Source organism: Castor canadensis, chromosome 16, assembly GCF_047511655.1.
Source record: "Castor canadensis chromosome 16, mCasCan1.hap1v2, whole genome shotgun sequence".
Classification (NCBI taxonomy): Eukaryota; Metazoa; Chordata; class Mammalia; order Rodentia; family Castoridae; genus Castor; species Castor canadensis.
The window spans coordinates 12,770,314-12,796,282 of record NC_133401.1 but is presented as its reverse complement, the minus strand read 5'-3'; the positions used below and the strand labels follow the sequence as shown (position 1 = coordinate 12,796,282).

Below are 25,969 nucleotides of genomic sequence, written 5' to 3'. Positions count from 1 at the left end.
AATTGAGAAGTTGTATCCTATCCTTTTCTCTCACTGACCTGCAATGTTATCTTAGATAACGTACTACCCCTCTCAGCATCTTAAATTCAGAAACTAGAAATAAGGGGTTTTTATTACATGGCTTCCCCAATTCTGCTCTGCAGATCATGGGCACAAAAATCAGTCAAGGAGCTTTTTAATTTGTCATAAATCAGCTTGTCATGGTAGTTGAAGCTTCTAATCCTAATGACTCAAGAGGTGGAGATTGGGAAGATCACAATCTGGCCAGCCTGGGCAAAAAGATCATGAGACCCCATGTCAATCAGTGGCTGGATGCAATGACACACACGTCATCTCCAGCTATGAGGGGAATCATAAATAGGAGGATCAGGGTCCAGACTGATCTGCGCATGAAGCAAGTCCCTATCTCAAAAATAATCAAAAGCAAAGAAGGGCTGGCAGAGCTCTCAAGCAGTAAAGTGCCTGTCTAGTAAGCATGAGGCCCTGAGGTCATCCTCTAGTATTGCCAAAAAAATTTCTTTTGTCATAAATCAGCTTCAATTTTCATAATATACTCCAAATTGTCACGTTACTTCTCAATCTTAAAGCATTCTTTAAGAGCCATGGGCTTTTTAAAAAAATTTTGTTTTATTCATATGTGCATACAATGTTTGGGTCATTTCTCCCCTTTCCCCTCATCCCCTCCCTTACTCCTCCCCTTACCCCCCCTTACCCTCGCTATCCAGCAGAACCATGGGCTTTTTATAAACTCTAAAATGCTTTGCCAAGGTAACGCTTTTTGTCTAGAACATGCTTCATATACATGTTTTGAAACTGCAAGATATGTCAGAATGCAAAAGCACCTTCTAAACAACATTTTACAGAAAATATATTATAAACTGTAAAGTGCCCAGTTGATGTCAAGGAGTTTTGTCAGTGGCTAAGATTAATAACCAATTATAAATCTCCACGGGTGTGGGGTTTTTCTTTTTCCTAATTGACAAAGACAAAAGTTGTTTTCCCCTTCCAGCATGGGCTCCCTCATCCTGGATAACTGATGCCCCTTCTCCATATGCCACACCAATGCTCAACTAAGACACTCGGGTGCTTAAGGAGGATCAAGAGTGCGAAGCTGAGGGTGGTGCTGGCAAAGAACTGCAAGAGCACCGTGTGGATGAAATTCTTATCGTGAAACTCACTCTCAGGAATGAGGTGCTCCTGTGGGTGATGATGCACGATCCTTACAGGCTCTCCTCTTTAAGATTTCCAGGCTATGGGTCTGCTTGTCTACCCATCCATATGTTACTCTGTACCACTTGTTCCTTTCCTTATTTTTCTCCTTCTTCTACTCAAAATCAACAGAGTAGCAATGGAGTGGGTTCTAGAGACACACTACCTGGGTTCTAAGGCAGTCCCTACCATTTTCTACCTGTGTACTTTGGGCAAAGAATGTAAGTATTAAATAGATGTAAGAGGTTAATTTTTATTGTTCTTAGCTTCTCTGTCCTCCGGTGTCTTCTTTCCTGCCTGGCTCTTCCACTTGTTTACTCAGGGAAGATAATGGAAATATTTCACAACTACAAAGGCACTTTCCAGATCAGTCACAACAGATTTTAGCTTGGACCAATGAGAACAGAGGTGGGCCTCTGACCAATCACAATCACAGGAGGGAGCTGAGCATCCTGGCTCTGTTTGTAATCCATGAGAATCCTTAAATTAGAGGATTATGATCTAAGACCTGTTTTGATCAAATAACATGATACCCCCCATTAAAGCAAAGAAAGAAAAAAAAAGATTGAGGCATGGCTCCAAGTGGTAGAGAACCTGCCTAATAAGTACATGACCCTGATTTGAATCCCAGTACCACCAAAAAAATTGAGGAGGAAGAGGAAGCAGGAGAAGGATCTCAGGGCTGTTACCTCTCTAATTGCCGACTCTTAGCTAACAATACTGACTGGGCTGAGAAAGGAACGGGGCACAGGAAATAGATGGGGCCACTGGTGCTCTTAACAATCTGTAAGGAAGTATTCATAAATAACACACACATCTGTACCCTAACATACTATCTCAATGTCAGCTCTGATCCTGCAAGCTCTTTCCCATCCACTCCCAATTCAGCATAGCCCTTGCCTTGTCCATGCCAATCAAGAAGGAATCAACGATGTCCTGTGGGGCGCTGGGGTCCAACATTTGCCGGTGCTTCTCGATGGACTCAAGGATAAAATCTTTTACTTCTTGATTGTTCCTGTATGTGCAATTATAAGGACCAGGAATGGGCTGCAGGATGCCTGAGAGGAGTTTGAACACCTAGAGAGGGGCAGGGAAGATTCCACAACCTGTTCTACCCTCTCTGGGATGGTCCTGAAGGCACAGGGCTTCTTCTGCTTGTTGTGAGCTTGTGCACTGCACAAAACAGCAACATCTCATAGATACCTTGTAGACTTGGAGAAAGTACCTCCCAGGACAGCACACACACACACACACACACACACACACACACACACACACACACACACAGAGCTACATGCACAGTAACAACCACCCTTCCATTGAAGAAGCTTCTTTTCCTACCATCCTCTTTTTTTTGTACATCGTACTCCAAACTTGGCATCTTACCGGAAAGTGTAGGGGGTGAAGTTGCACTTTGGGAACATGTATATCTCAGAGTGTAAGGATGTGTGTGAGAGAGAGTGGGTAAAATCATGTGTGCAATGTGCCTGAAGTGAGGACTTGGAGAGGTCCCTGGGGCCCAGCAATAGTAAGTCAGTGTGAATGGAATTTTTCCTGAGGAAGGAGCATCATTTTCTATTCCCCTTTGCAAAGTCACTGTGCAAATTACCAGTCCTTTCCCAGAACCACCTACCCCAGTTCCTGGGCCATTGTGCTCACCTGGCTGTAGAAACTGCTGAAGGTAGTGAAGGAATCCTTCAGTACATTTAGCAGCCATAGGAATTTTGAGTCCTGATAAGTAAAGTGCTCACCAAAGATGATGGAGCAGATGATGTTGGCCTGGCTGTGATGGAGTGAAAGAGGAGGGTTGGGTTCAGATAGGTCCCTGGGGACAAAAGCCCATTGTGGATGTCTGGGCTCCCTTGTCTTTATGGGTGACTCTCACCCTGTCAGTGCTCTCTTCACTGTGTGGATGGTTTCACTGTCTCGTGTCCTGTCCATCTCTCACTGGGCCTTTGTGTCTAAGTTTGCCCTTCTGCACATCTCCCTCACACTGTTTCTTGTTCTTTGTGTTTCTTCTGTCTTGGTCTGACTTTTTAAATGTATCTCTCTCTCTCTCTGGTCTTCTCTTCAACTCTTTCTTTGAGACTATGTCCCTTCTCTCCTCATGCTCCCATCTGTCTTATGTCCCTCTTTGTGTCACCCCTAACTCTATAGTTACCTTTTACATTGCTAGATATTTCTGGGAACTTTCATTTCTAGATCTTTGTATGCTCAGCTTTTCCCTATCTTGCTTAATGGCTCCCTCCACTCTCTCTCTGCTTTGCATGTACCTTATTCTCTCTCTTCTTCAATCTCCTTCTCCTTCTATCCCTGAATTTATCTCTGCGTCTCTCTGACTCTTCATGTCTATCACTAGTCTCTCCCTATCTATATCCTCATCCCTGACAGACTCCAGATCTTACCCTCATATTTCCACAGCTCCTCCACAAAACAGAGTCTCCTCCTTGATTCACACCTCAATGCTCTGCTTCCCCATCCCAAAATCTTTCAGGGTGGTCAGACAAAACTGATGAGGACTTTCCATTGGTGAAGGTCACACCTGATTGGAGCAGCATGGAAGGAAGTTTGGGGGGATTCTAGGGATCTTCACTTCTTCCTCTAACTGTGCACACCCAGGGCCCACTTACCCATGCCCTGAAAGATGGGGTCAATGATATCAATGAGATCTCAGCTAGAGAAACCTCTTCCTGGTGGAAACCATGATCCACCAGGGCCTCCTGCATCACCTTGTATCCATACAGGACTGTGGTGGTCTTGGGCCCCAGATAGACTGTGAAGATGTTCCCATATTTCTCCTGCAGCTGTGGAGTGACAGTACAGATCTCACCATCTGACCCAAGACAAAAGGTTCACTCCCCCACCAGGATCTCATGTTCCAGTGTGGCCTGAGCCCTGCTGGCTCTAGGCCCATCAGGGAATAACCAGAATTTGAACTCTGTGGAGTCACACTAAGGGGAGGTAGAATACAAGAGGGGGAGGGTAAAAGAAGGAAGTAAAGTTGAATATGGTTGATGTGAATGTAGAATTTTTAAACTGGTTGAAACAACCATAAGAAAGGGAATAAAGTAGAAAGAAGAAAAATAGAGGAGAGGAACCAAATTTGGCTATAATACATATATACAGTGCCACAAGAAAACTCCCTGTGTAACTGTCTTAAATAACCAAAAATATCATTTCTTTTTTTCTCTCCTTTCCAAATTGGAGAATAGGAGGGCAGAACATGTCCTGCCTGGTGTGTGTGTGGGGGGTTGATACCAGTGAGAGGGTGGAGGAGGTACAGAAAGTGTGTAGAAGAGTAAATATGGTGGAAATACTGTATACATATGAGTGAAAACATAAAAATGATCCCTATAGAAACTATTCCAGGAATGGGGGGTGGGAGATAAAGGGGAATGGTAGAGGCAGTGCATTCAAGTATAATATGTTTGATGTATTGTAAGAACCTTTATGAATGCCACACAGCACAACAATAAAAAATAATAACATAAGAAAAAGAACTGAAAGCACAAAAAAGATGACCTCATTAAAAAAAAAAGAGGAAGCCAACAGGTTGGCCCTTCACAGAGTTGACATTGAGGTAAGGGAGAAATCCTCATCAAAAGTTCTTCTGGTTGGGCATCAGTGGCTCATGCCTGTAATCCTAGCTACTTGGGAGGATGAGGTCAGGAGCATAAGGGTTCAAGGCCAGCTTGAGAAAATAGTTTGAAAGACACCCATCTCTAAAATAACCAGAGCAAAATGGACTGGTGGTATGGCTCAAGTGGCAGAGAGCCTGCTTTGAAGTGAGAAGTCCTTAGTTCAAACCCCAGTTCAACCAAAAACAAAGACAAAAATGTCTTGAAAAGATTCCTAGAGGTCTGACAAGCAATAAGTTGCACACCAAGTGGCAGGTAATAACTACTGACCAGGGAAGTCAGGCTTTGATGTTTACTTGATTCTCAGGATATTTAAATCCAAACAAGATGACACAGACCTGTAATTCTAGCTACTCCAGAGGCAGAGACTGGAAGGACTGAGGTTCAAGGTCAGCTTGGGCAAAAAAGTGGGAGAGACCACATCTCAATCCATACAAGGGCGGGTGTGGTGTCATGCACCTGTCATCCCTGCTATGTGGGAAGTGTAAAAAGGAGGATGGAAGTCCTGGCCTCCTCCGACATAAATGCAAAACCATATTTGAAAAATAACTAAAGCAAAAAGATCTGTGAGCATTGCTCAAGTAGTAGAGCACTTCAAAGGACTCCAGTTCAAAATGAGAGTGCTGCCAAAAAAAAAGAAAAGGAAGGAGGAATGAGGTAATCCAAGGATCCATGGTGCCAATACAGCATCATAAAGATCAGGGACATGGCCTGAGGAGACTTTTGCATAGAGAAAAGAAGCAGAGAGGAATGCTAACAATGTCAATGAGACAGTGTGATACCATGGTCTCAGACATAGAGGAACCTCTAAAAAACTGTGTGAAGTGAAAGACACCAGACACAAAAGATCACATATTTTAAGTATCCATTTATATGACAGACGCCAGAAGAGGCAAGTCTATAGACACAGAAACCATACTGGTACTTTCATGGCCTGGAAGGAAAATGGGATTGGGGAGGGACCGTTTCATAGGTACAGGGTTTCTTTTGGGGGGTGACAAAGTGTCTAGAATGAGATCCTAGATAGTTATACAACATTGGGAATTAACTAAATGAGTCTGATTTGTACTCTCTGAAATGGCCAATTTCATGTTTTGTGAATCTCTTGTTAATTTGAATATATATAGGGGAGGCATGCAGAGAAGAGTTTGGGTTCTAGAGCCAGAGGGTGACGTTGCTCCTCCACTCACTGGCACTGTGACCTCAGGCAACTGGTGCCATTTTCTGGACTCCATTACTCATCTGTAAAGGGGCAGGATTACTGCACCCACTGCATGGGAATATTGAGGGGAGGATTCAAGAGAAACCATATGCAGAGACCTTTAGCACATGTCACAGAGCAAAAGGAGTTGATAAATGGGGACTGGTTGCTCTGAACCAGGGAAAAGCCACTCAGCATGAGCTGTGTGGCCTGGGAGGCACAACTGCAGAAGAACCTTGAGTCAAATTTCCCCTTTCAGTCTCCATGATCTATATAGACACCTAGAAAAGGGCTTCATTATTTTTAAGAGTGCTTCTAGCTTTGGCAGCTCTTTTAACAGGGGAAAGAACACATCTTAGAGTTTTCAAGAGCTATAGCATAATGCAAGCATGGTGAGACTCTAAAAGGGACACTGCCATGGAGGAGCAACCAAGGATGAGAAGGACACTGGTTTTACAGTAGGTCTCTCTTAGGAGAAGGGAGTCAGGAGCCATTCCCTACAGAGGTGGGGACACTCAATGATTATGAAATCCTTTGACCCACTTCTCCTGGCACATTTAGAGGGGTAGGAAGCGGATCTGGTAAGTTGGAGGAACTCTGCCAGCACCACTCTCCCGGGGTGTGAGATCAATGTCCTCTGGAGCCACGGGGCTGGCCAAGGAGAAGTTCTGGAGGATGGTGGTAAAGAAGAGGAACAATTCATTGCGGGCGATGCCTTCACCCAGACAAATGCGCTTCCCTGTGGGGAAAAAAGAACAGCCATGTAGTCACTGGGAGAGTGCAAAGTCGTCCTGGTCTCATCCTTAAGCCCAGACACCTGTGTCCATTTGCAATAGATGTGCATGGTCTTGGTCTTTAACCTGCAATCCAGGGTAGTGTTTTAGGGGGCTCCCAACCCTCTGAAACTGGGTGTAGAATATCAGATGAGTGTCCCATGCTCATTGTTCTGAGACAGAGTTTGTAGCTTTTGTTGTATTTCCTAAAGGTTCAGTGGCCGCATAGGAGATCAGGACCCACTTGTGGATGGATGTAGGGTGTTTATGTAAGTTTGCTCACATTTCTGACTTTACGTTCTTAACAGTCTTCATTTCTCATATGAGGAACATGGCACTGATATCATTTTGTTGTTGGGAGGTTAAAGTTTATCTTAGATTACCATATATACATGAGCTATGGTGGTGCATGCCTATAATCTCAGCACTCAGGAGGCTGAGGCAGGAAGACTACAAGTTTGAGGACAGCCCGTGTTGCATAGCAAGAGCCTCTCTTAAAAACCAAAATAAATACATAAAAAGAATCTTATATGGATAGTTTGTGTTTGTTTGTGGGAGTGTGTGGAGGTGGTATTTATGGCATTGCATATGTGTTGCTCTTGAGGTTGTCTTCTGGGCACAACTTGAGATCTATGAGCTTCAAGAATTCCCTACTCTCTTGAGCACCCCGAACCCAGGCATGATAGTGCCAGCCTATTCAGGAGGTGGAATTAGAGGATCAAAATCCCCAGCCAATGCACAAGACCTTGTCTAAAACATAAACTAAAAAATAAAGGAAAAGAATGGGGCATGGGTCAAGAGGCAAAGCATGTACTAGCAAGCATGAGACCCTGAGTTCAACCACCAACAGCAAAAAAAATCCCCCTCAAATGTTCATAAAATTATGAATAGAACTGATGAACATGTAGAGGGGTCTATGACTCTCACCAGATTCTCAGAGCTAATTTTTAAACCATGAACTTGAAACAGAACAAGAACAAAGGGAGGCTGAAAGTTTTGGTGCTTCTTAATCTTCCAACTGGCAACCTGGAAAGGTCAAGTCGAGAGGGGTTTCCAGGCATCCCTGCACCTTTCATGTTCTTGGAAATCTGTGCCTGCGTGGGGAAGGGTAAACATCCTTTTGGCATCTCCAGAACTCAGGAGACAGGAGATTAGTAGCATTCTTCTGAAACTGGTTCTGAAGCATTTTCCCAGAACAGCCTGATGTCTGTTACTTCTCTCTCAACATACCCTTCCCATCCTGGGATATCTGCTTAGATGTCCTTTGATATCTCCTTGGCACTAATAGTCTTTAGGTTCTGTCTGTCTTTCTGCCATGAACATTCTGCCTCTGTCTTTGTCTACACCTCTCAAGCACTGTTTTTTATCCATTTTTCTTTTCATCTTCTTTTCTGCTAAAGATACCTTTTCATTTTTCCTCTTCCTGCCCTCTTTATGCTTCTCTCCCTCTTCCTCCTCCTTTCCCCGTCCCCTCATCCTTCTCCTCTGTCTCATTTTCTTTTCTTACTCTTCCTCCTCTTTTTTCTAGTTATTCCATTCTCTCTCCTTCTTCTATTGCTTCAAGTTCACTGTCTGTCTACTACAAATGTCTCTTTCTGCTATGATCTCCCTGTCTCTATTTCCCTGTGTCTCTCTTTATCCATCTCTCTGTCTCACTCTCATAATTTCTCTATTGCTAACTTGTCTGTCTCTGTTCTTATTTCTCTACATCTCTGCCTCTATATAAGCTTAGGATAGAACAACTGAGTGGAGAATTTGATAAACATCCCCCCACCACAGTTTCCTTAATCTCAGTGAAGAGGAAATGAGGAAGGAAGCCATTGTACTGGACAGAGGAAGGAGCAGGGCCAGAGCCCTGAGTCACTGAAGTCACTGAGTGAAACTCAAGCATAGGTATTTGTTTCTGGGGCCTTCCTTCCTCCCAAAAGAAAGGAACCTGGACATTGAGGTTTTCCATGGATAAAGCCTGTTTCATTTAATGTCTAAGCTTTTTTAAAGTTTAAGTCAAATTTGGCCTAAAGCCTTAGCAATTGTAAGCTCATATGTAAACAAACTGAAATATAATTTGAGATTATATTCTTCTAGCAAGTAACTGAGTCTCAGCCAATCATAACAGTCAGTGTTTGCCAATCCGAGGCTGCAGACTCTTCAGACATGTCCCTGTAAGGTAAAAGCAGAACTGTAACTAATCTTATTGTCTCTGTGTGCCCTATGTGTGTTCTGCCTATAAACACTGCCTGCCCACTTTGCTGGTGCAACTCTCTGAATCTTTAGGGGGTCAGGATATTGTCCAATTCAGGAAATCTTTGCTCAAATAAATGAAAAAAATTTTTTTTGCTCTATGAAATTTAATTTGTCTAGTTTCATTTTCTTTTAACAAGCCAAAGAGTGACAAGCAGAAACAGGGACAAACCTGTAAGGACATGCCTCAGCTCAGTGTTCAAGGATGAATACAAACTCCTCCCTCAGCCTTCAAGACCCTGCCCAGCTGAGCTCTTCACTTATATCACCTGGCCTTATCTTCACCCCACAGCTTCCTACAGCTTCTCAAATGTGACCTCAGGCTCTTCCCTGACAGTTTTCTCTGCCTGAAAACACTCCAGTGTGGCTGATCAGTACTCACCAATATGACCTCAGCTTAGAAACCAGTTTCCCATGTAAGCTTTTTCTCACTTACTGACCAAAATTAGTCAGAGTTTGGTTTCTATTTTGTTATATAATTAAAATAACAATTGCTCCTTGAGGATTTGTGTGTGTGTGTGTGTGTGTGTGTGTGGTATTGGGGCTAGAACTCAGGGTTTTGTGCTTGCAAGCCAGATGCCCTACCAGCTGAATCACCCCATCAGTCCTTTTTTTGTGATTTCTTTTGAGATATAGTCTTGAGAACTATTTGCCCAGGGCTGGCCATTCTCCAGATCTCTGCCTTCTGAGTAGCTAAGATTACAGGCATGACCCACTGGCATCTGGCCTCCTTAAGGATATTTGCTTTGTGCCAGGTAGTCCTAAGCACTGGGCAGGCATCAAATCATTTTATTAGATTGTTGTTGTGTGACTGTTTTGTGAATGTCAACATCCCACTCCTGGACCATGAGTATCCTAGGGCAGAAACGGTATCTCTGTGTGATTTCTTTGATCATTAAAGAATGATCAAATGCGTTATCATTAGCTCCCAATAGAGATGGGCTTCCTGTGGTTTACAAACTAGCAGGGGATCTTTGTACCTCTGAGGATCTGGTGGGAACCACTGACCTCCTCTGCTTCTGCATGGGTCCTATTTACAATTTTATGAACATTTTTGGAGTTTCAGGGAAAATGCTCAAAGGTGTGTTTTGGTTGTTGCCTTTTAAGAAAATGAGTTTCCTCAGGTTTAGAGATTTTTAATATTTGCCCAAGGTTCTGTTAACCAAGATGTGTCTTTAAGACATCTCACTTCTTGCTTCCCCTATCCATACAGCCATAGTGAAGAAGGTTGGAATACCTCAGGTAAAGCAACTGGGATATACTAAGTGCTCAATAAACAAGGACCTGTTGTTGCCTGTCTCAAGGAGAGGATGGGACTTGCCATCTGGTGTCTGAGAAAGGGATCAAGTGTCCATCTTACCTATGGAAAAAGGGACAAAAGCATCATTCTTCTTAAAAGCGCCATTGGCATCCAGAAAGTGCTCAGGGTTGAAGTCATCTGGTTTTTCAAAGTAATGAGGATCGTGGAGAGCAGAGCTCAGGATGGCAAAAACTTCAGTGTTCTGGGGAAAAGTTACAAGATCAAAAGATATTTCCATTACTTGGCCCCCACAAGCAAGAAAATAAATGATAGATAAAGTGAAACAAAAGCAGGGTTGCCCTGTTGGAACACTAACAGCAAGTTGAAATTGAATGTTAAGAAAACTGAGACTGAAAATGGAAAAATGAGACTTGTTGAAACTATTTTTGGGATGGGGGAAGATGGAATGAAGGAGAATGATGGAGGGGGTGAATTCAACTATGACTTTTGTAAATGTTACATGTACCCACAGTACAATGATAATATGATAAATAAAAATATTTTTAAAAAGAAGGATGTTGAATGAATTGAAATATATCAAATATGTTTAAATCCATAAGTTCATAACGATATTGCAAAACTTATTGGCCCTCTTTGAAGAAGGTAAAAAATAAGTGCATTATTTTGAATGCTGTTATATAAATAACTATTAATCCTAACTCTTCCAAATGAACTTTGTTGTGCTTGTGGGCAACCAAAAATGGATTACTATAAATATTTCTTTGTTTTTATTATTGTTATGCTGGGGGTAGATTGTGACATTTACAAAAGTTCTTACAATATATCTCAGTTGAATTCACCCCCTCCATCATTCTCCTTTATCTCCCCTTCTCCCAACTGTAATGTTTCTTATGAAAGTTATTCAGTTAATAAACGAGGGAGAAAGAAATAAAATGATCATTATTTTACAAAAAAAAAAGAAAAAAAAAAAAGAAAACAGACCTAGGCATGGTGACTCATGCCTGTCATTCTAGCTACCTGGGTGGGTGAGATTAGGATAATCACAGCTCCAGGCTGGCCACAGCAAGCAAAAAGTTCACAAGACCCCCATCTCAACCAATAGCTGGGCATAGTGATGCACACCTGTCATCTCAGCTGTCTCAAGAAGTGTAGAATAGGAGGATTGTGGTCCATGCCAGCAGGGACAAAAAAGCAAGGCCTTATCTCAAAAATAACCAGAGTAAAAAGTGCTGGAGGTGTGGCTCAAATAGTAGAGTTCCAGTATAGCAAGTGCAAAGCCCTCAGTTCAAATACCAGTATTACCAGCCCCACCCACCCCAAAAAAGGAAAAAGGAAGGAAGAAGGAAAACTGAGGTGAGGATTCCCACACAGAGAAGTGGGAGCTAGCTGGTCTCACCTTGGGGATAATGAACCCTCGGAATGCAGTGTCTTTGGTGACCATGTGTGGCAAACCAATAGGGAGGAGATCTGAAAATCTCTGAATCTCATGGATAACTGCTTCAGTGTATGGCATTTCGTTGTGGTCATCGAGAGATGGTGGGTGATGTGAGCCAATCACTTCCTTGATCTCCTTTTGGACTCTTTCTGCACAGAAAAGGGGGACAATGAACCCCACCTCCACAGAGGCAATGATACTGTGGATTTCTATGGATCAATAACCCAGAAAAAAACCTTGAGCAAAACATTAGCTCAATGATGCTGCTCAGAGTAGTCAGCATGGGGTGAGAGCAGAGGGAGAAAATAAGAATTCACCCTTTGAAATCTAATGAGTGTTGTGAATTATCTCCCTACATACACAACTACACACACACACAAACACACACACACACACACAATTTGCATGGAATTTTATACTAAGAACTCCAGGCTACCAATCTGTCCTAACTTCTCTTCTAAGATGAATGGAAAATGAATTAATATTTATTTCCTGTGTGTTACAGGTGAAGCACTTGACTAGGTATTCAGGAATACAACAGTGGAATAGATCAATAGATTAATCCATGAACATAAGTCATTAGTGCATCAATAAATCAACAGATAAATCAATGAAGTATAGAAAGATTGATGAATGAATGAAATCAACATACTGATAAATGGATATATGTGTTTAACTTATCAATCAGTAGATGAATCAATTAATGGATCAGTTAATAAAGTGATTCATAGACAAATAAATGAACCTAACTAACAAATAAATCAGTTGAATGGTAAATTTTTAGAGAACTTTGTGAATAAATAAATTAGTGAATGTATGAGCAAATAAAGGAATAGTTGTGTGGGTGGATTGAATGATAGATCAGTGAAATGAGTTATTCTGTGGAGGAATGGGTGAATGAATGAATGATGAACTGAAAGACTTTTTGGTGGGAGGATTAAAGAATGAAATCTACTTCAAAGATGGATGGATGCATACATGAATAAGTGAGTGAGCCAATAAACCAGTGACAAATAATTCGTTCATCACTGTTCAAGTGATCAATTCATGAAATGATTAATCCAAATCAATGAATACAAGCATATGTCCTTGGATGAGTCATAGGTGAAAGAATCACCAAGTTTATGATGAATTAATCAATTGATGTATGTATGTATGTGTGTATGGATGGATGCATCAATGTTTAAGTAATGAGAGAAAACAGAATAAGAACAAACAGACATTCACCTATCCACCAACAGGACTAGCTCAGTTGGCTGCTAGTCCAAAGCCTGCAGAGCTCTGGGTTAAGAGGCCAGCATTGCCTCTCTCATCCCTTGACATACCTCTGCAGCCCAAAAAGGGGGTCTGAAGAATTTCACAAATGGCTATCCCTGGCTTACCGACAACATGAGGATATTTGAGAAAGAGCAGGAAGCCATAGCGGAGAGTGGTGTTGGTGGTCTCAGTGCCGGCAAAGAAGAGTGAGAACAAGGTGAGTATGAGGTTCTGGTGGTGGAACTCAGTGTGGGGTTTGGACTTCTCCTGGTTCCAGAGGGACAAGAGGGAGAGGGAGGGTCAGGGGACACTGGAGCCTCACTGCAGGAAGGTACACTCTCTCTGGACACCCTCTCTCTGTTTCTGGGTCTCATGCTATCTGGTCCACTTTGTGTGTCTCTATCTCTGTCTCTCCAGTCTCCGTACTCTATCTATATCACCTTTGGTGTGTTTCTTGCTTTTTATCTTCAAGTATCTTATTGTCTTGTGGGTATTTTCTCCTGCTTTTTGTCCCTTGGCCTCTATTTATTCCTCAGGCCTTCCCCTTTACCTCTTTCCCTCCCCGTTTTACTTCCTCCTCCTTACTTTCTCCCACTCTTTCTGTATCTCCTCCCTTACTTTTCCCTATTCTTTTCTCCCCATTCTGTGCTCTTTGCCTCCCCCTCTTCTCCTTTCCTACTCCTTTCCCTCCCTTCTTCTCAGCCCTCCATCTTTCACTCCCACCCTGTCCCTCCTCTCATCCAGGCAGATCCCACTTTCTCCATGCACAGCAGGTAGGAGTCAATGAAGTCTCTTGGGGAGCTGGGGTCCAGGGTTGCACGGTGCTTCTCCACACTGTGGCCAATGAAAGTATTGATTTCCTGCAAATTTTTATAGATTTGCCTGTGTGGACCAGGAAAGTACTTCAGGAAGTCAGAGAAGAGTTCAAACATCTGTAAGAAAGAAGGGGCTGTGAGATACACCTGAGGATGAGCTTGTATGTCTCAGGGGGTAGGCAGTGCTCCTGGGCCACCATACCTCATGGAGAAACTCTCATCTATGTCTCTCCCTCCCCCCTCCCTGTCCTTCTCTCTCACTTCTCAATTTTCCTCTCCTTTCTCTCCAAACCCTCATTTTCTGTGTCTCTCTGACTTTATTTTTGCCTTCCCCTTTCGTTCTATCTCTCCATCTCTGTTCACCATCTTTCCCTCCCTCCAGATCTCAACCTTTCTATTTCTCTCTGTTGTCTCTGACCTCTTCCAGCCCACTTCTGTTTTTGAGCCCCCAAACCCACCAACTTTTCCCCCATGCCCTGGATGTTTGCTGCAACCCAGCCCATCCTCTCCCCTCACCCTGACCTGACTGTAGAAGGAGGTGGCGAGTGCGAAAGTCTGATAAAACATGTCCAGCAGCCGCAGGAATTGACGGTCCTTATAGTCAAATCGTTCTCCAAAGACAATGGAGCAGATGATGTTGGAGGTGATACACTGGAAGAGGAATGTGGGGTCCAGGAGAGCTCCTAGGAGAAGGAGGTGTCAGGACATGGGATACAGAATCAAGAGCTTGGAAAACATTTGGCTCCTGACCCATCTCTGTGTGACTGCCCCCCGCATTGCTCAGTAATAAAAGATAAAAATATCGATTATAACTAACACTAGTGTATTATGTGCCATGCCCTAGTCTAAACACTATAAACATTATTCTATTTTTAATTTTCACCACATTATAAGGACAATGCAATTCTATTATTACTTCCCACATTGGAAATGGCTAAACAAAGAGGTTAAGTGATTTGACCAAAGTAACACAGCTACTTATTACTGGGATCAGGATTCAGACACAGGAAGCTGAGAGACAGAGACTGGGTCTGGAGTGGGCAGGGTCGTGTTTGATCAACTGCTTGTGCAAATTTAAAAGCCCTGACACCTCCATCCCTTTCTACCACTCCCCTTTTGTCTCCTCTTTTTACTTCTAGGGCTCTCAGGACTTCCAGGAATCATTCTTCAATTATGATGTGATGCCCATGTATGACAGGCTCAGTCCTGGCTCTTGTGGATGGGAGAGAGGAGCTGGAACCCAAGAACAATGGGTTGGTGAGGCTCCTTCTCTCTGTATCTTACCTGTTTGTCTTCTCTCACTCCTCTGAGATCTTTCCCTGAATCTTGTCTGTCTCTCTTAATTTTCTCTCAGTTCCTATCTGTACTTCTGAGTCTCTTCCACTCTCTCTCTGTCCTTGTATGTCTTTCTCTTCCTCTTGATATTTTCCTGTCTTTCCTTCCTTGTGTCTCTATCTGTGTCACAGTGCTTTTTCCTTTCTTCTCAGTCTGTCTGTCACTATTGCTCCCTTCCAACCTCTACACTGACACCTGAGTCTTCTGAGAAATGTTGGTGAGAAAGGTGGTAGACACCTGTCAGAATGACTACCATCAAGAAAATAAACAACAGGGGTGAAGATTAGGGGAGAAAGGAGTTCTTATTCACTGTTGGTGGGAATGTGAATCAGTGAGGCCAGTATGGAAATCAGTATGGAGTTTCCTCAAAAGCTAAACTAGAACTACCATATTGTCCTGCTATACCACTCCTGGACACACATGCACTGGGATTTAAATCATCATGCAATCAAGATGCTGCACACCATGGTTATATCAGCACTATCACAACAGCCAAAGTATAGACTCAGCACTGGTGCCCATCATGGATGAATGAGTAAAGACAATGGTACATATAAACAATGGAGTATTATGCAGCCATAAAACATATGTTGTTTGCAGGAAAATGGATGGAGATCATCATGTTAAACAAAATAAGCCAGACTGAGAAAGACAAACATTGCATGTTTCTCTCATACGCAGAATCTATATTCTTTTAAATGACATGGAAGTAGAGAGGGACGTATTTGGGAAAATGGAAGGGGGATAGCAGGAAGAGGGAGAGTAGAGAGAAATGGGAAGTGAACCTGACCAAGGTACATTATACACATGTATTAAATCCATTAAAAAAATAAAATGAGATGCTGGGTGCCAGTGGCTCACACCTATAATTCTAGCTACTTGGAAGGCAGAAATCAGGAGGATCATGGTACAAAGCCAACCCAGGCAAATAATTTTCAAGACCCTACCTCAAAAATATTCAGCACAAAAAGGACTGGCAGAGTGGCTCAAGTGGTAGAGCAGCTGCTTAGCAAACACAAGGCCCCAAGTTCAAGCCCCAGTAGTATCAAAAATTTTTTTTAAAAAGAACATGAGAGGAAGAGGTGCTAAAAAGGGTGTAGGGGAGGATGTCACCAATATGTCCTTGTTATGGAGAATCCAAAAGTAATCAAAAGTACTCCTTTGGCTGCCCAAGAACAGAGTACCCCACCAGTCACTTTGTTCTCTGTCCATGCATCAGCACTTCCCCAAGATAAGAAAAATCACAGTTTGCTTGTTTCAGAATGCTTGCCATTCCTCCTTTTCTCGTTGCTTTCTTGTACAGAGCCCTGTTTTACCTTTGGCACATACAGTTAATCCATGAATTAGTTTCCCTGAACAAGTGAATAACATGCTAACCATTCAGTCTACATATTTTGAATTATTTTTGGACACAATAAACTTCACATCTCTCTCCCTCCCCCTCTCTCCCTCCCTTCCTCTCTCTCTTTCCCCTCCTCATTCTCTCTCCCACTCCCTCCTCCTTCTTGTCCTTCTCCCTTCCTTCCCACCCTTTCCCTCTCTCTCTCCCCTGTACCTCTGTCTCTATCATCACCTCTCTGTCAAGGTATTCCCATGACTTTCTATGGCTGTATACCCCATATCATTCTCTTTTTTACTGTCTTTCCTTCCTTCCCATCCCTTGAGATTCACCTTTTGATTTCTGCAGCTCCTCCACCAGGCACTGAGCCTCCTCCTGAATCCGCTCCTCCACACTCCGCTTTCCCATCCCGAAGTCCCTCATGGTAGCCAGAGAGAAGCGTCGAAGGATCTTCCAGCGTTCCCCATTGGCAAAGATCACACCTGGAGGCATAAGGTAGGCATGGGTTACAGAGGAAGTTCAAAGAAGACTGGGTCCTTCCCCACCCCTTCTCCTTCCTCATACTCACCTTCCCCAGATACCACCATCCATTCCACCCTCTCCCAGTGTCTTTGTGACCCTCACCATATCCCTGGAAGACTGGCTCAACAGTGGCAATTGTCCCTCGGCCAGAGAAAGCCTCAGCTTGGTCCACCAGGGCCTCCCTTATGGTATCTGTTCCACACAGTATAACCACGGGCCTTCGTCCCAAGTAAACTGTGAACACATCTCCATATTTTTCTCGAAGCTGCCAAGCATAAAGACATCAGGGTCGTTATTACTGAGTATACAGCTTGTTGTTAAACTATTAAAACAGTCAGATACAGATTGGTAATTAGGTGTCCTCCCCCAAGACCCTCCACTCTAGGCTACCATTCTAAGGACCCAGCAACTGAAAGTTGCATCCACAACCCAACTGTGGGTGATTTGTTGTGGCCCAAATCTGCTGTGATTTGTTGGGGCCCAAGCAGTACAGATGGTTAAATATTTCTAGCATTTTTCCTGCCTATACCCTTAAGTCTGGCCAGATCTCTCTTGCATCTCAACCAAATAATCCTCCTTTCTGTGCCCCAACTTCCACCTGCTTTCTGCCTCCTGATAACTTCCAGACAGAAGGACTTTGACCCACCATTAGGTAGGCATGAAGGGAAAGTGATTGTCCCTTGGCATGATCCTGAAATGTGAAAGCTCATATCAGTACAGCCACTTGAGAAACCATTGGCCAATGGTCAGTCTTTAGCATCTATGGGAAATTGATCCCAGGGCCCCCTTAGATACAGAAACCCTCCAATAATCAAGTCTCTTATATAAAGTGGTGTAGTCTCTGCCTATAAACTACTTTCATCTACCTGTGTACTTTACATCTCTAGATTACTTAAATACCCAATAAAATGCAAATGCTATATAAATAGTCATTGCTTAGAGAATAATGCTAAGAAAAAAGTCTGTACTTAACACATTTTTTCAAGTATTTTCTATCCACAGTTGGTTGGATCTGCAAATGTTGAAGCCTAATATATATACCCAGCAACTACACCAGTAAATACATGCCCAACAAAAATGTGTATATGTGTTCACCAAAAAAATCAAGAATATTTATAGAAGTCTTCTTAATAGAATTCTCATCAACCTAAATATAGAAAACAGTGATAGATTCATGCAATGAAATATTATGCAGAAATAAAAAGAGCAATCTACAGCTACAGCCAGTAATATAAATGAAACTCACAGACATAATGTCAACTGCAAGCACTATTCACAATAGCCAAGTTAAGGAAACAGCCAAGATGCCCCACTACGGATGAATGGATTAAGAAAATGTGGTTTCTATACACAATGGAACTTTATGCAGCCATGAAGAAGAACGAAATGTTATCATTTGCTGGTAAATGGATGGAATTGGAGAACATCATTCTGAGTGAGGTTAGCCTGGCCCAAAAGACCAAAAATCATATGTTCTCCCTCATATGCGGACATTAGGTCAAGGGCAAACACAACAAGGGGATTGGACTATGAGCACATGATAAAAGCGAGAGCACACAAGGGAGGTGTGAGGATAGGTAAGACACCTAAAAAATTAGCTAGCATTTGTTGCCCTCAATGCAGAGAAACTAAAGCAGATACCTAAAAAGCAACTGAGGCCAATAGGAAAAGGGGACCAGGAACTAAAGAAAAGGTTAGATCAAAAAGAATTAACCTAGAAGGTAACACACATGCACAGGAAATTAATGTGAGTCAACTCCCTGTATAGCTATCCTTATCTCAACTAGCAAAAACCGTTATTCCTTCCTATTATTGCTTATACTCTCTCTTCAACAAAATTAGAGATAAAGGGCAAAACAGTTTCTGCCTGGTAGCAAGGGGGTGGGGGGGAAAGGGAGGGGGTGGAGTGGGTGGTAAGGGAGGTGGTGGGGGCAGGGGGGAGAAATGACCCAAGCACTGTATGCGCATATGAATAATAAAACAATAAAAATAAAAATAATAACGTCAACTACAAGTAACTAGACCCAAAAGTGAATTTGTTTTGTATTCGCTTCTATTTACATGAAGTTCAAGCAAAGATAAAACCAATGTAAGAATAGTGACCGAAAGGGGACTAGAGTTGCCAGCTCTATTTTTACTTGATTTGCATGTTAATGACATGAGTCTGTTCAGTTTGTGAAAATTCATTGCGCTTCAATAAAATTTTGACTAAAAGTCGTAAAATGAGCCAGGCATGGTAGTACCTGGCAGGAAGGAGAATTTTGAGCTCAAGGCCAAGCTGGGTTACATAGTGAGACTCTATCTCAAAAAAAACATCACAAAATGTCTTTCATTGATCTCTGAGGAGCCCCTCACTAGTTTTCTTGCATCCATTCCTATACCTGTTAAAGTGATTTCACTACCTTCCTATTAAACATTAATTAGTTACCTGCACACTGGTAGCTCACACCTGTAATCCTAGCTGTTTGAGAGGCTGAAGTAAAGAGGATTGTGGTTTGAGGCCAGCATGGGCAAGTAGTTCATGAGACCCCATTTCCAAAATAACCAGAGCAAAATGGACTTGAGGTATGACTCAAGTTGTAGAGGGCCTGTTTTGCAAGTGTGATGCTCTGAGTTCAAACCCCAGTCCCACCACACAAAAAATACTAATTAGTTAATATCCCTAGCCCTCTGCAACCCTCCAATGCTCCCATGTCTCCACTATGGTCCTCATGGCCCTATGTGATATGGTTCCATTCATTCTCTGAACTCTCATTCTCCCTTGGTTCACCATGATCCAGCCTCCATGTTGTTTCCTAAACTCACTGCTGGTCCAATTCTTTCAACACCTTCCTCCTTCTGTTGCTGCCCACCTGCATCTTTCAGGGCCTTTGCTCAAAAACAAAACAAGATGAAGTCTGTCTTTCCCTAACCACCCAATCCAAAAGAGCTCCCAGAATTCTCTAAAATATCACTCTGCTTTATTTTAATTATAGCTAATGTCTACCAAGCAACACCTTTTCTGTTTTCTAATCTGCTTCTCCTAGTGCAATGTCCATAAGCATAGTGACCTTATGATATGCCCTTGTCCAAGATGCCAAGATCTTCAGGGTCTAGAATATTCCTTAGCACATAAAAGATACACAATAAATTATTATTATATTAGTGAATAAATGTGTGAGTGGATCAATGTGCCATTTAATGTGTACCTCTTACATGCCAGCTCTATCCAATGTACCATGGAATCCTTCTCACAGCCTTAAGAGCCACATATTCTTATTGTCACCAACTCATGTTGCAGAAGAGAAAACTGAGACTCAATAAGAACTAAATATGCGATGCAAACCCATATGTCTCTGATTCCAGAAGGATTTGAGAGCTTATTGGAAAATGGAGAAGGAACAGTGTCACTTTCCCCAGTCCTTCCTATCAGGACACACAGGTACCCATGACCTCCTTCCATTATGAAGTCAAATCAAATACATAATGGTTCATGCTTAGAAGCTCCTCCAAGAATCTTCTAAGCTTTACATATGCAAAAGAGTGTGCACTTTTCTGAAGAGGAGGTGGTCCATGTTTTTAAGCAAATTCTCAGAAGATTTAGTGATCTTCAAATTGTTCAGTGGCTGGTATAGGGAGGCTTTGGAGACAAAAAAAACTTCCAGGATCCCAACGCTGAGTTTCTCTATTAATTATGTACCTGCTGCTATAACAGAATGCCTGATCCTGGGTAATCTTAAAAATCAGAGATTTATTTTGTACAGTTCTTGAGTCTGGGATGTTCATGGTGAAGGGAGTCTGCGTCTGGCCAGGACTTCTTGCCCTGTCTTCCATGACAGAAGGTGAAATGATGAAAGAGCATGGACACAAGAGAGAAGCAGCCAAACTCACTTTTATAGAAAACCCATTCTCATGATAAAGACATTAACCCCTTCATGAGGCAGAGCTCTCATGGCCTAATCACCTTTCAAAGGTTCTACCTCTCAGTATTTGTAGTGCAGGTAGTCCTCTAAATCCTGGCCAGAGTAACTCCATCTTGCAGCAAGCTGCCACTTTAGCTCCTCTATGTGCCAGCGTGCAGCAAAACAAATTCCTCTTCCCCTGGTCAGACAATGTTTACTGAGACCAGCAGATTCCCTGATAAGAGAAGGATGGACTGCACATAAACATACAAATCTCCCGGAGTCTGGCTTTGCCTGCCTGCATCATTGAAGACTGTAGTCACCTCTGCTGCTTTAACATTAGGTGGCGCTCTAAGTCCAGCTTTGCATCAGTTCTACTGCAGGCTTACATAGAGCTGGGCAACTTTGGGTGAAGGCATACTTGTCTACCATTCTGTGAGTAATTACTATTAAACTCATTTTACTTATCAAGTTTTACTTTTATGATTAATTCTTTGGGCTGTTGGTGCCACACCAGTTGGGAGACGTGTTTCTTTTCAATCTCCTGGGGAAAGTCATGCAACACTATTGTTTCCAACCTACATTTCCAATGTTCATGCTGAGGAACACATTTACTCTTGGCACCCAAAATTCAAACTGCATTTACTCCATTCCAATCGTCCCAACAGTCTTAACTCATTCCAGCTTCAACTCAAATGTCTAAAGCATAGAGGCTCATCTGTGGGATTTGAAGCATGATTCATCTTGGAGCAAATTTTTCTCCAGCTGTGAGCCTGTGAAACTGAGCAAGTTATGTCCTACATAGCACAGTGGTGAGATGGGCATAGGATAGGCATTTCCATTCTAAAAGGGAGAAAGAAGAAAGAAGAAAGAAGTGGTACCAAGTAAATCCAAAACCCAACAGGGAAAACAACTTAATAGCCTTGTGACATAGAAACAATTAAAATGAAATAAAATATATTTGGAGCCTCTTCCTATGTGATAAAACATTGTTAAGCAGGGAGGGCCCTGAGTCTGTGGTGCAGAGACAGCCCTTTGAAGGTCCTGGCCAACTCTAAGTCCAGCCCTCACCAGAAGCTGAACAGATGGACCTGCCTGATCTTGGACTATCAGCCTCCAAGATTGTGAAATAAATAAACCCTTTTAGTTTATAAAGTACTCAGCCTCATGTATTTTGGAATAGTAACAGAAAATAGACTAAGACACCATGTGACTCTATCTTGCTTGCCCAGGTAGACCATTCCACTTCTTTCCATGTACTTTGGCATCAGTCTGGCCAGTTCCTCACCATGCTACCCCAATTCAATGTTTGCCTTTTCTCCACCACACATGTCATGATCTCATTCACCTGGGTGTACTACTTCTTTGTATGTCTCCCAGTACCCTTCAGGAATGGTGTCCTCTCCCCACTCATCTTCACTCCATGGCCTATGTTTTACATAAGCCCTTCTGGGCCCTCAAATAATCTTAGAAATCCTGTTTCTTCACTTAAGTACAGTACCACTGAGGTGAGCATGTATAGGTTACATGTTTATTTTACATCTTTAAATAGACTGTCAGTTCCTAAAGGGAATGGGATGCAGCTCATTTCCCTAAACCTGTATAAGGTGGAACAAGGTAATGAATAATTAATTCTTTAATTATTCAGAATATATAAGGTAAGGGCTGGCAGTAATTTCCTGGCTACTTCATATCATCTAACCTCTGGTGTCCCCCTTTACTCATAATCTCAAGATCATTGTCACTTCTGGGGCAAAACAACATCCTTATAACAGAATGTTAACTTGGTCTTTTCAAGAAGTGAGAAGCATATGTTTAAAACTCTGGTAGCCAGGCATGATGGTGTACATCTGCAATTCCAGCACTTATGAGGCAGAAGCAGGAGGCTCATGAATTCAAGGCCAGCATTAGCTACATAGTGAGAACTTGTATTTAAAAACCAAGGGCTCAGGATTTGACTCAGAAGGAGAGCACTTGCCTTACAAGTGCAAGACAATGGGTTCCATCCCCAACCATGCAAAAAATAAAATACAAACTTGCAAATATTCTGAGATATTTTTATAAAATATATAGGATTCCTATACTCATAGACTCTTACAATGAAAAGGAGTTTCAGAGACTAGCCAGAAAGGAAAAAGGATGAAAGGAGGGAAGGAAGGAAGGAAAGAAGGAAAGACGGAAAGGAAGGAACTGGGTGCATATCCAAAAGAGATTAAATCATTATACCAAAAAGATTCTTGTACACCATGTTCATTGCAGCACTATTCACAGTAACTAAAACATGGCATCAACTCAGATGCTACCAGAGGTTAAAGAAAAGGAAACTTAGATATGTAAGGGAATATTTTTCATTTATAAAAAAGAATGAAGTCTTGTCATTTGCAGCAACATGGGTGGAACTGGAGGTCATTACGTTTAGTGAAATAAAGCAGAAACACAAATACCGTATGTTCTCACTCATTTGTGAAGACTAATTAGTCAGTGGTCACTGGGGCCTTGGATGGAAAAGGGGTGGAAAAGCATATGGGCACCAAGACACAGTTAGAATGGAAGAATTACTTCTGGTTCTTCTTTAGCACAGTAGGGTAACTTTGGTCAAAACAATGTATGATATATTTCAAATGACTAGACGAGTACAAAATTCAACATATGAAAATGATTAGTGGATGAAGATATGGGAATGCTTATTATGCTGATCTGATTATTACACATGGTACACATGTATCAGATTACCATAATATCAGATGTTCAAATATGTCTTCACAAAAAATATAATGATCTGGGCTCCAGTGGTGCACACTTGTAATCCTAGCTACTTGGGAAGCTGAGATTGGGAAGATGGAGGTTCAAGGCCAGCCCAGACAAATAGTTCTCAAGATCCTATCTCCAAAATAACCAGAGAAAAATGGACTGGAAGTGTGGCTCAAGCATAGAGCATGTGCTTTGCAAGGGCGAAGACCTAAGTTCAAACCCAGGTCTTTCCAAAAAAAAAAAAAAGACAATGGATAGATGGGAGGAAGAGGAAGCAGTAAGCTAACAAGAGCTGGAGAGGGACAGTAAAGGATATGAGAGAAAGTACAGTTGGTGCCCAGTTGCTCTCTGCAGGGCCTGAAAAACTGCCTTAAAAAGGGGAGCGAAGGGGAGGCATAGCTCAAGGGGTAGAGTGCTTGCCTGGCATGCGTGAGGCCCTGGGTTCAACCCCAATACTATACAAAAAAGAAAAGGTTCAATGAATTGTATAGGAGATGATGCCTTGTCCAGAATTCAAATCTTGTAAGTGGAAGCTTGTATCCACTTTCCCAAATCTTGCCACAGGTTCCATGCAGATGAGTGTGAACACCACTCAGGCATGATGCAACTCTAACAACATCTTATGTAATCATGTAACATGTAATCTTTACCCCCTTCTCTGTAACTCATTTGAAAAGTCCAAATGGTCAATAATGTGAAAGTCTGTGATCCACTCTTCTTGAAGTGCACAATGTGTAACCAATACTTGAAGACCACAAGCCTTAACTTGACTGTGTATAATAAATATATACTATAATCACTTATTACTTATATATTCCCTAAGAACATAATTTTAAGTTCAAAAGCAGCATTGGCATATACCCCTTGTACTTTGAAATATTTTCTTTGTTAAAAGATAATGGTATAAAGACTTAAAAGAACTGGGTATGTAGCAAGTGGTAGAGCCCTGGGTTCAATCCCCAGCACCAACAAAAAAAGAAGGAAGAAAAAGAAAAGAAAGAAGGGAAGGAGGGAAGGGAGGAAGGAAGGAGAGACAGAGAAAGAATGAAAGAAAAAAAGAAACAGGAAAGAAAGAAAACAGTATCAGTAAATAGGCCATTGAGACCAAGCATGGAAGTGTATACCCATAATCTCAGTGGCAAGAGGATCACCAGTTCAAACCCAGCTTGGGCAACAAAGTGAGACCCTGTCTCAAAAATTAAAATAAATCAATGAGCTATTGATCAGGCAGGAAAAACATCTATTAAAACCCAAAGAATAATAAGCCTAAGATTCAGGAGTGTGGTCTCCATAGTCAGAGAGGATGGAGGAACTCCTAGCTACTGTCAGGGTTCCAGTTCTCCATTGGGTCCTGGGGTCATGGTCACAGATTAATTATTAATAAATATGTGATAATGAAGCATGAAATCCTGTGTGCAAAGCAGCGATGCAAGACTGCAAAACACTGTGCAGATGTCAGTTGCAGTTATTGGACATTGGATTTATTATTGATAAACACTCTCTACCCACCTCTACTGCCATGCTCCCTTGTCTTCCCCTTAGATACAGCAGAGGCTCAGGCCACTGTTTGCTCTCTGTTGTTGAGAGATACAAAACCTGTTGGACTGGTGCCTCTGCCCTTTTTCTCTCTTGGAATAGGGAGGCACCCAAGGACATGGCAGAGGTGGCAGAGGAAGTGAAATTCTGCACTCAGACACCTCTGCATGCCCACTTGCCTCTTCCAAGGACAGTGCTCTATACAACTCCAACTGGAGCAAAGTTGACCCTTGCAATCTGACCACCATCCATCATACGTCATCATCTCGTCCTGTATCTACCATCATTCCCACCCCAGCCCTGAGCCTGGAAGGAGTCTTCGATCTTCCTGCTGAGTGATCTTCAACTACCAAAAGCAGGGATCGGTCCACCCTGAGGCCAGGTCCATCTATTCCTCACCTGCAGGAAGGATTTGAGGAGGCCTTTTCTGTCCATCTGCAGAATGTTCCCCACAAAGGGCAGAGGACGAGGGCCTGGAGGGAGGTGGCCATGGTCTTTTGGGTGGCCCCTGACCAGAAGAAGGAGGAGGCCTGTGAGGAGAGCAAGGAAGAGGAAGACACTGAATTCCATGGTCACAGTCTGACTGCCATCCACCCTGCTGCAGCCTGGAGCTGGACCTTTTAACCTGAACCTGTCTCCACACCCAGTTATATAGCTTCATCCATTCCCTTCCTCTCTCAACATTGTCCATGAGTGTGAACTCAGAAGACAGGTGCTGGGATCCCATACTTCCTGCTTGGGCAGTCAGGTGACTTGCTCAACCCTAGCGCTTTAC

At 42.5% G+C, this 25,969-nt stretch overlaps 1 protein-coding gene across 1 annotated transcript; it reads right to left on the bottom strand.

Annotated features, from left to right (window-relative positions):
- Window positions 1-6,605: 6,605 nt before the first annotated feature.
- Window positions 6,606-25,777, bottom strand: LOC109680163 (cytochrome P450 2B4-like). The gene is made up of 9 exons (XM_020155110.2): window positions 25,594-25,777; window positions 17,129-17,291; window positions 16,837-16,986; window positions 14,353-14,513; window positions 13,771-13,947; window positions 13,141-13,282; window positions 11,720-11,907; window positions 10,423-10,564; window positions 6,606-6,787 (listed from the first exon to the last, which is right to left on the bottom strand). Exons 1-9 carry the CDS (start codon window positions 25,762-25,764, stop codon window positions 6,606-6,608), a joined length of 1,476 nt encoding a protein of 491 aa, XP_020010699.1. The 5' UTR covers window positions 25,765-25,777.
- Between the last annotated feature and the right edge of the window lie 192 nt (window positions 25,778-25,969).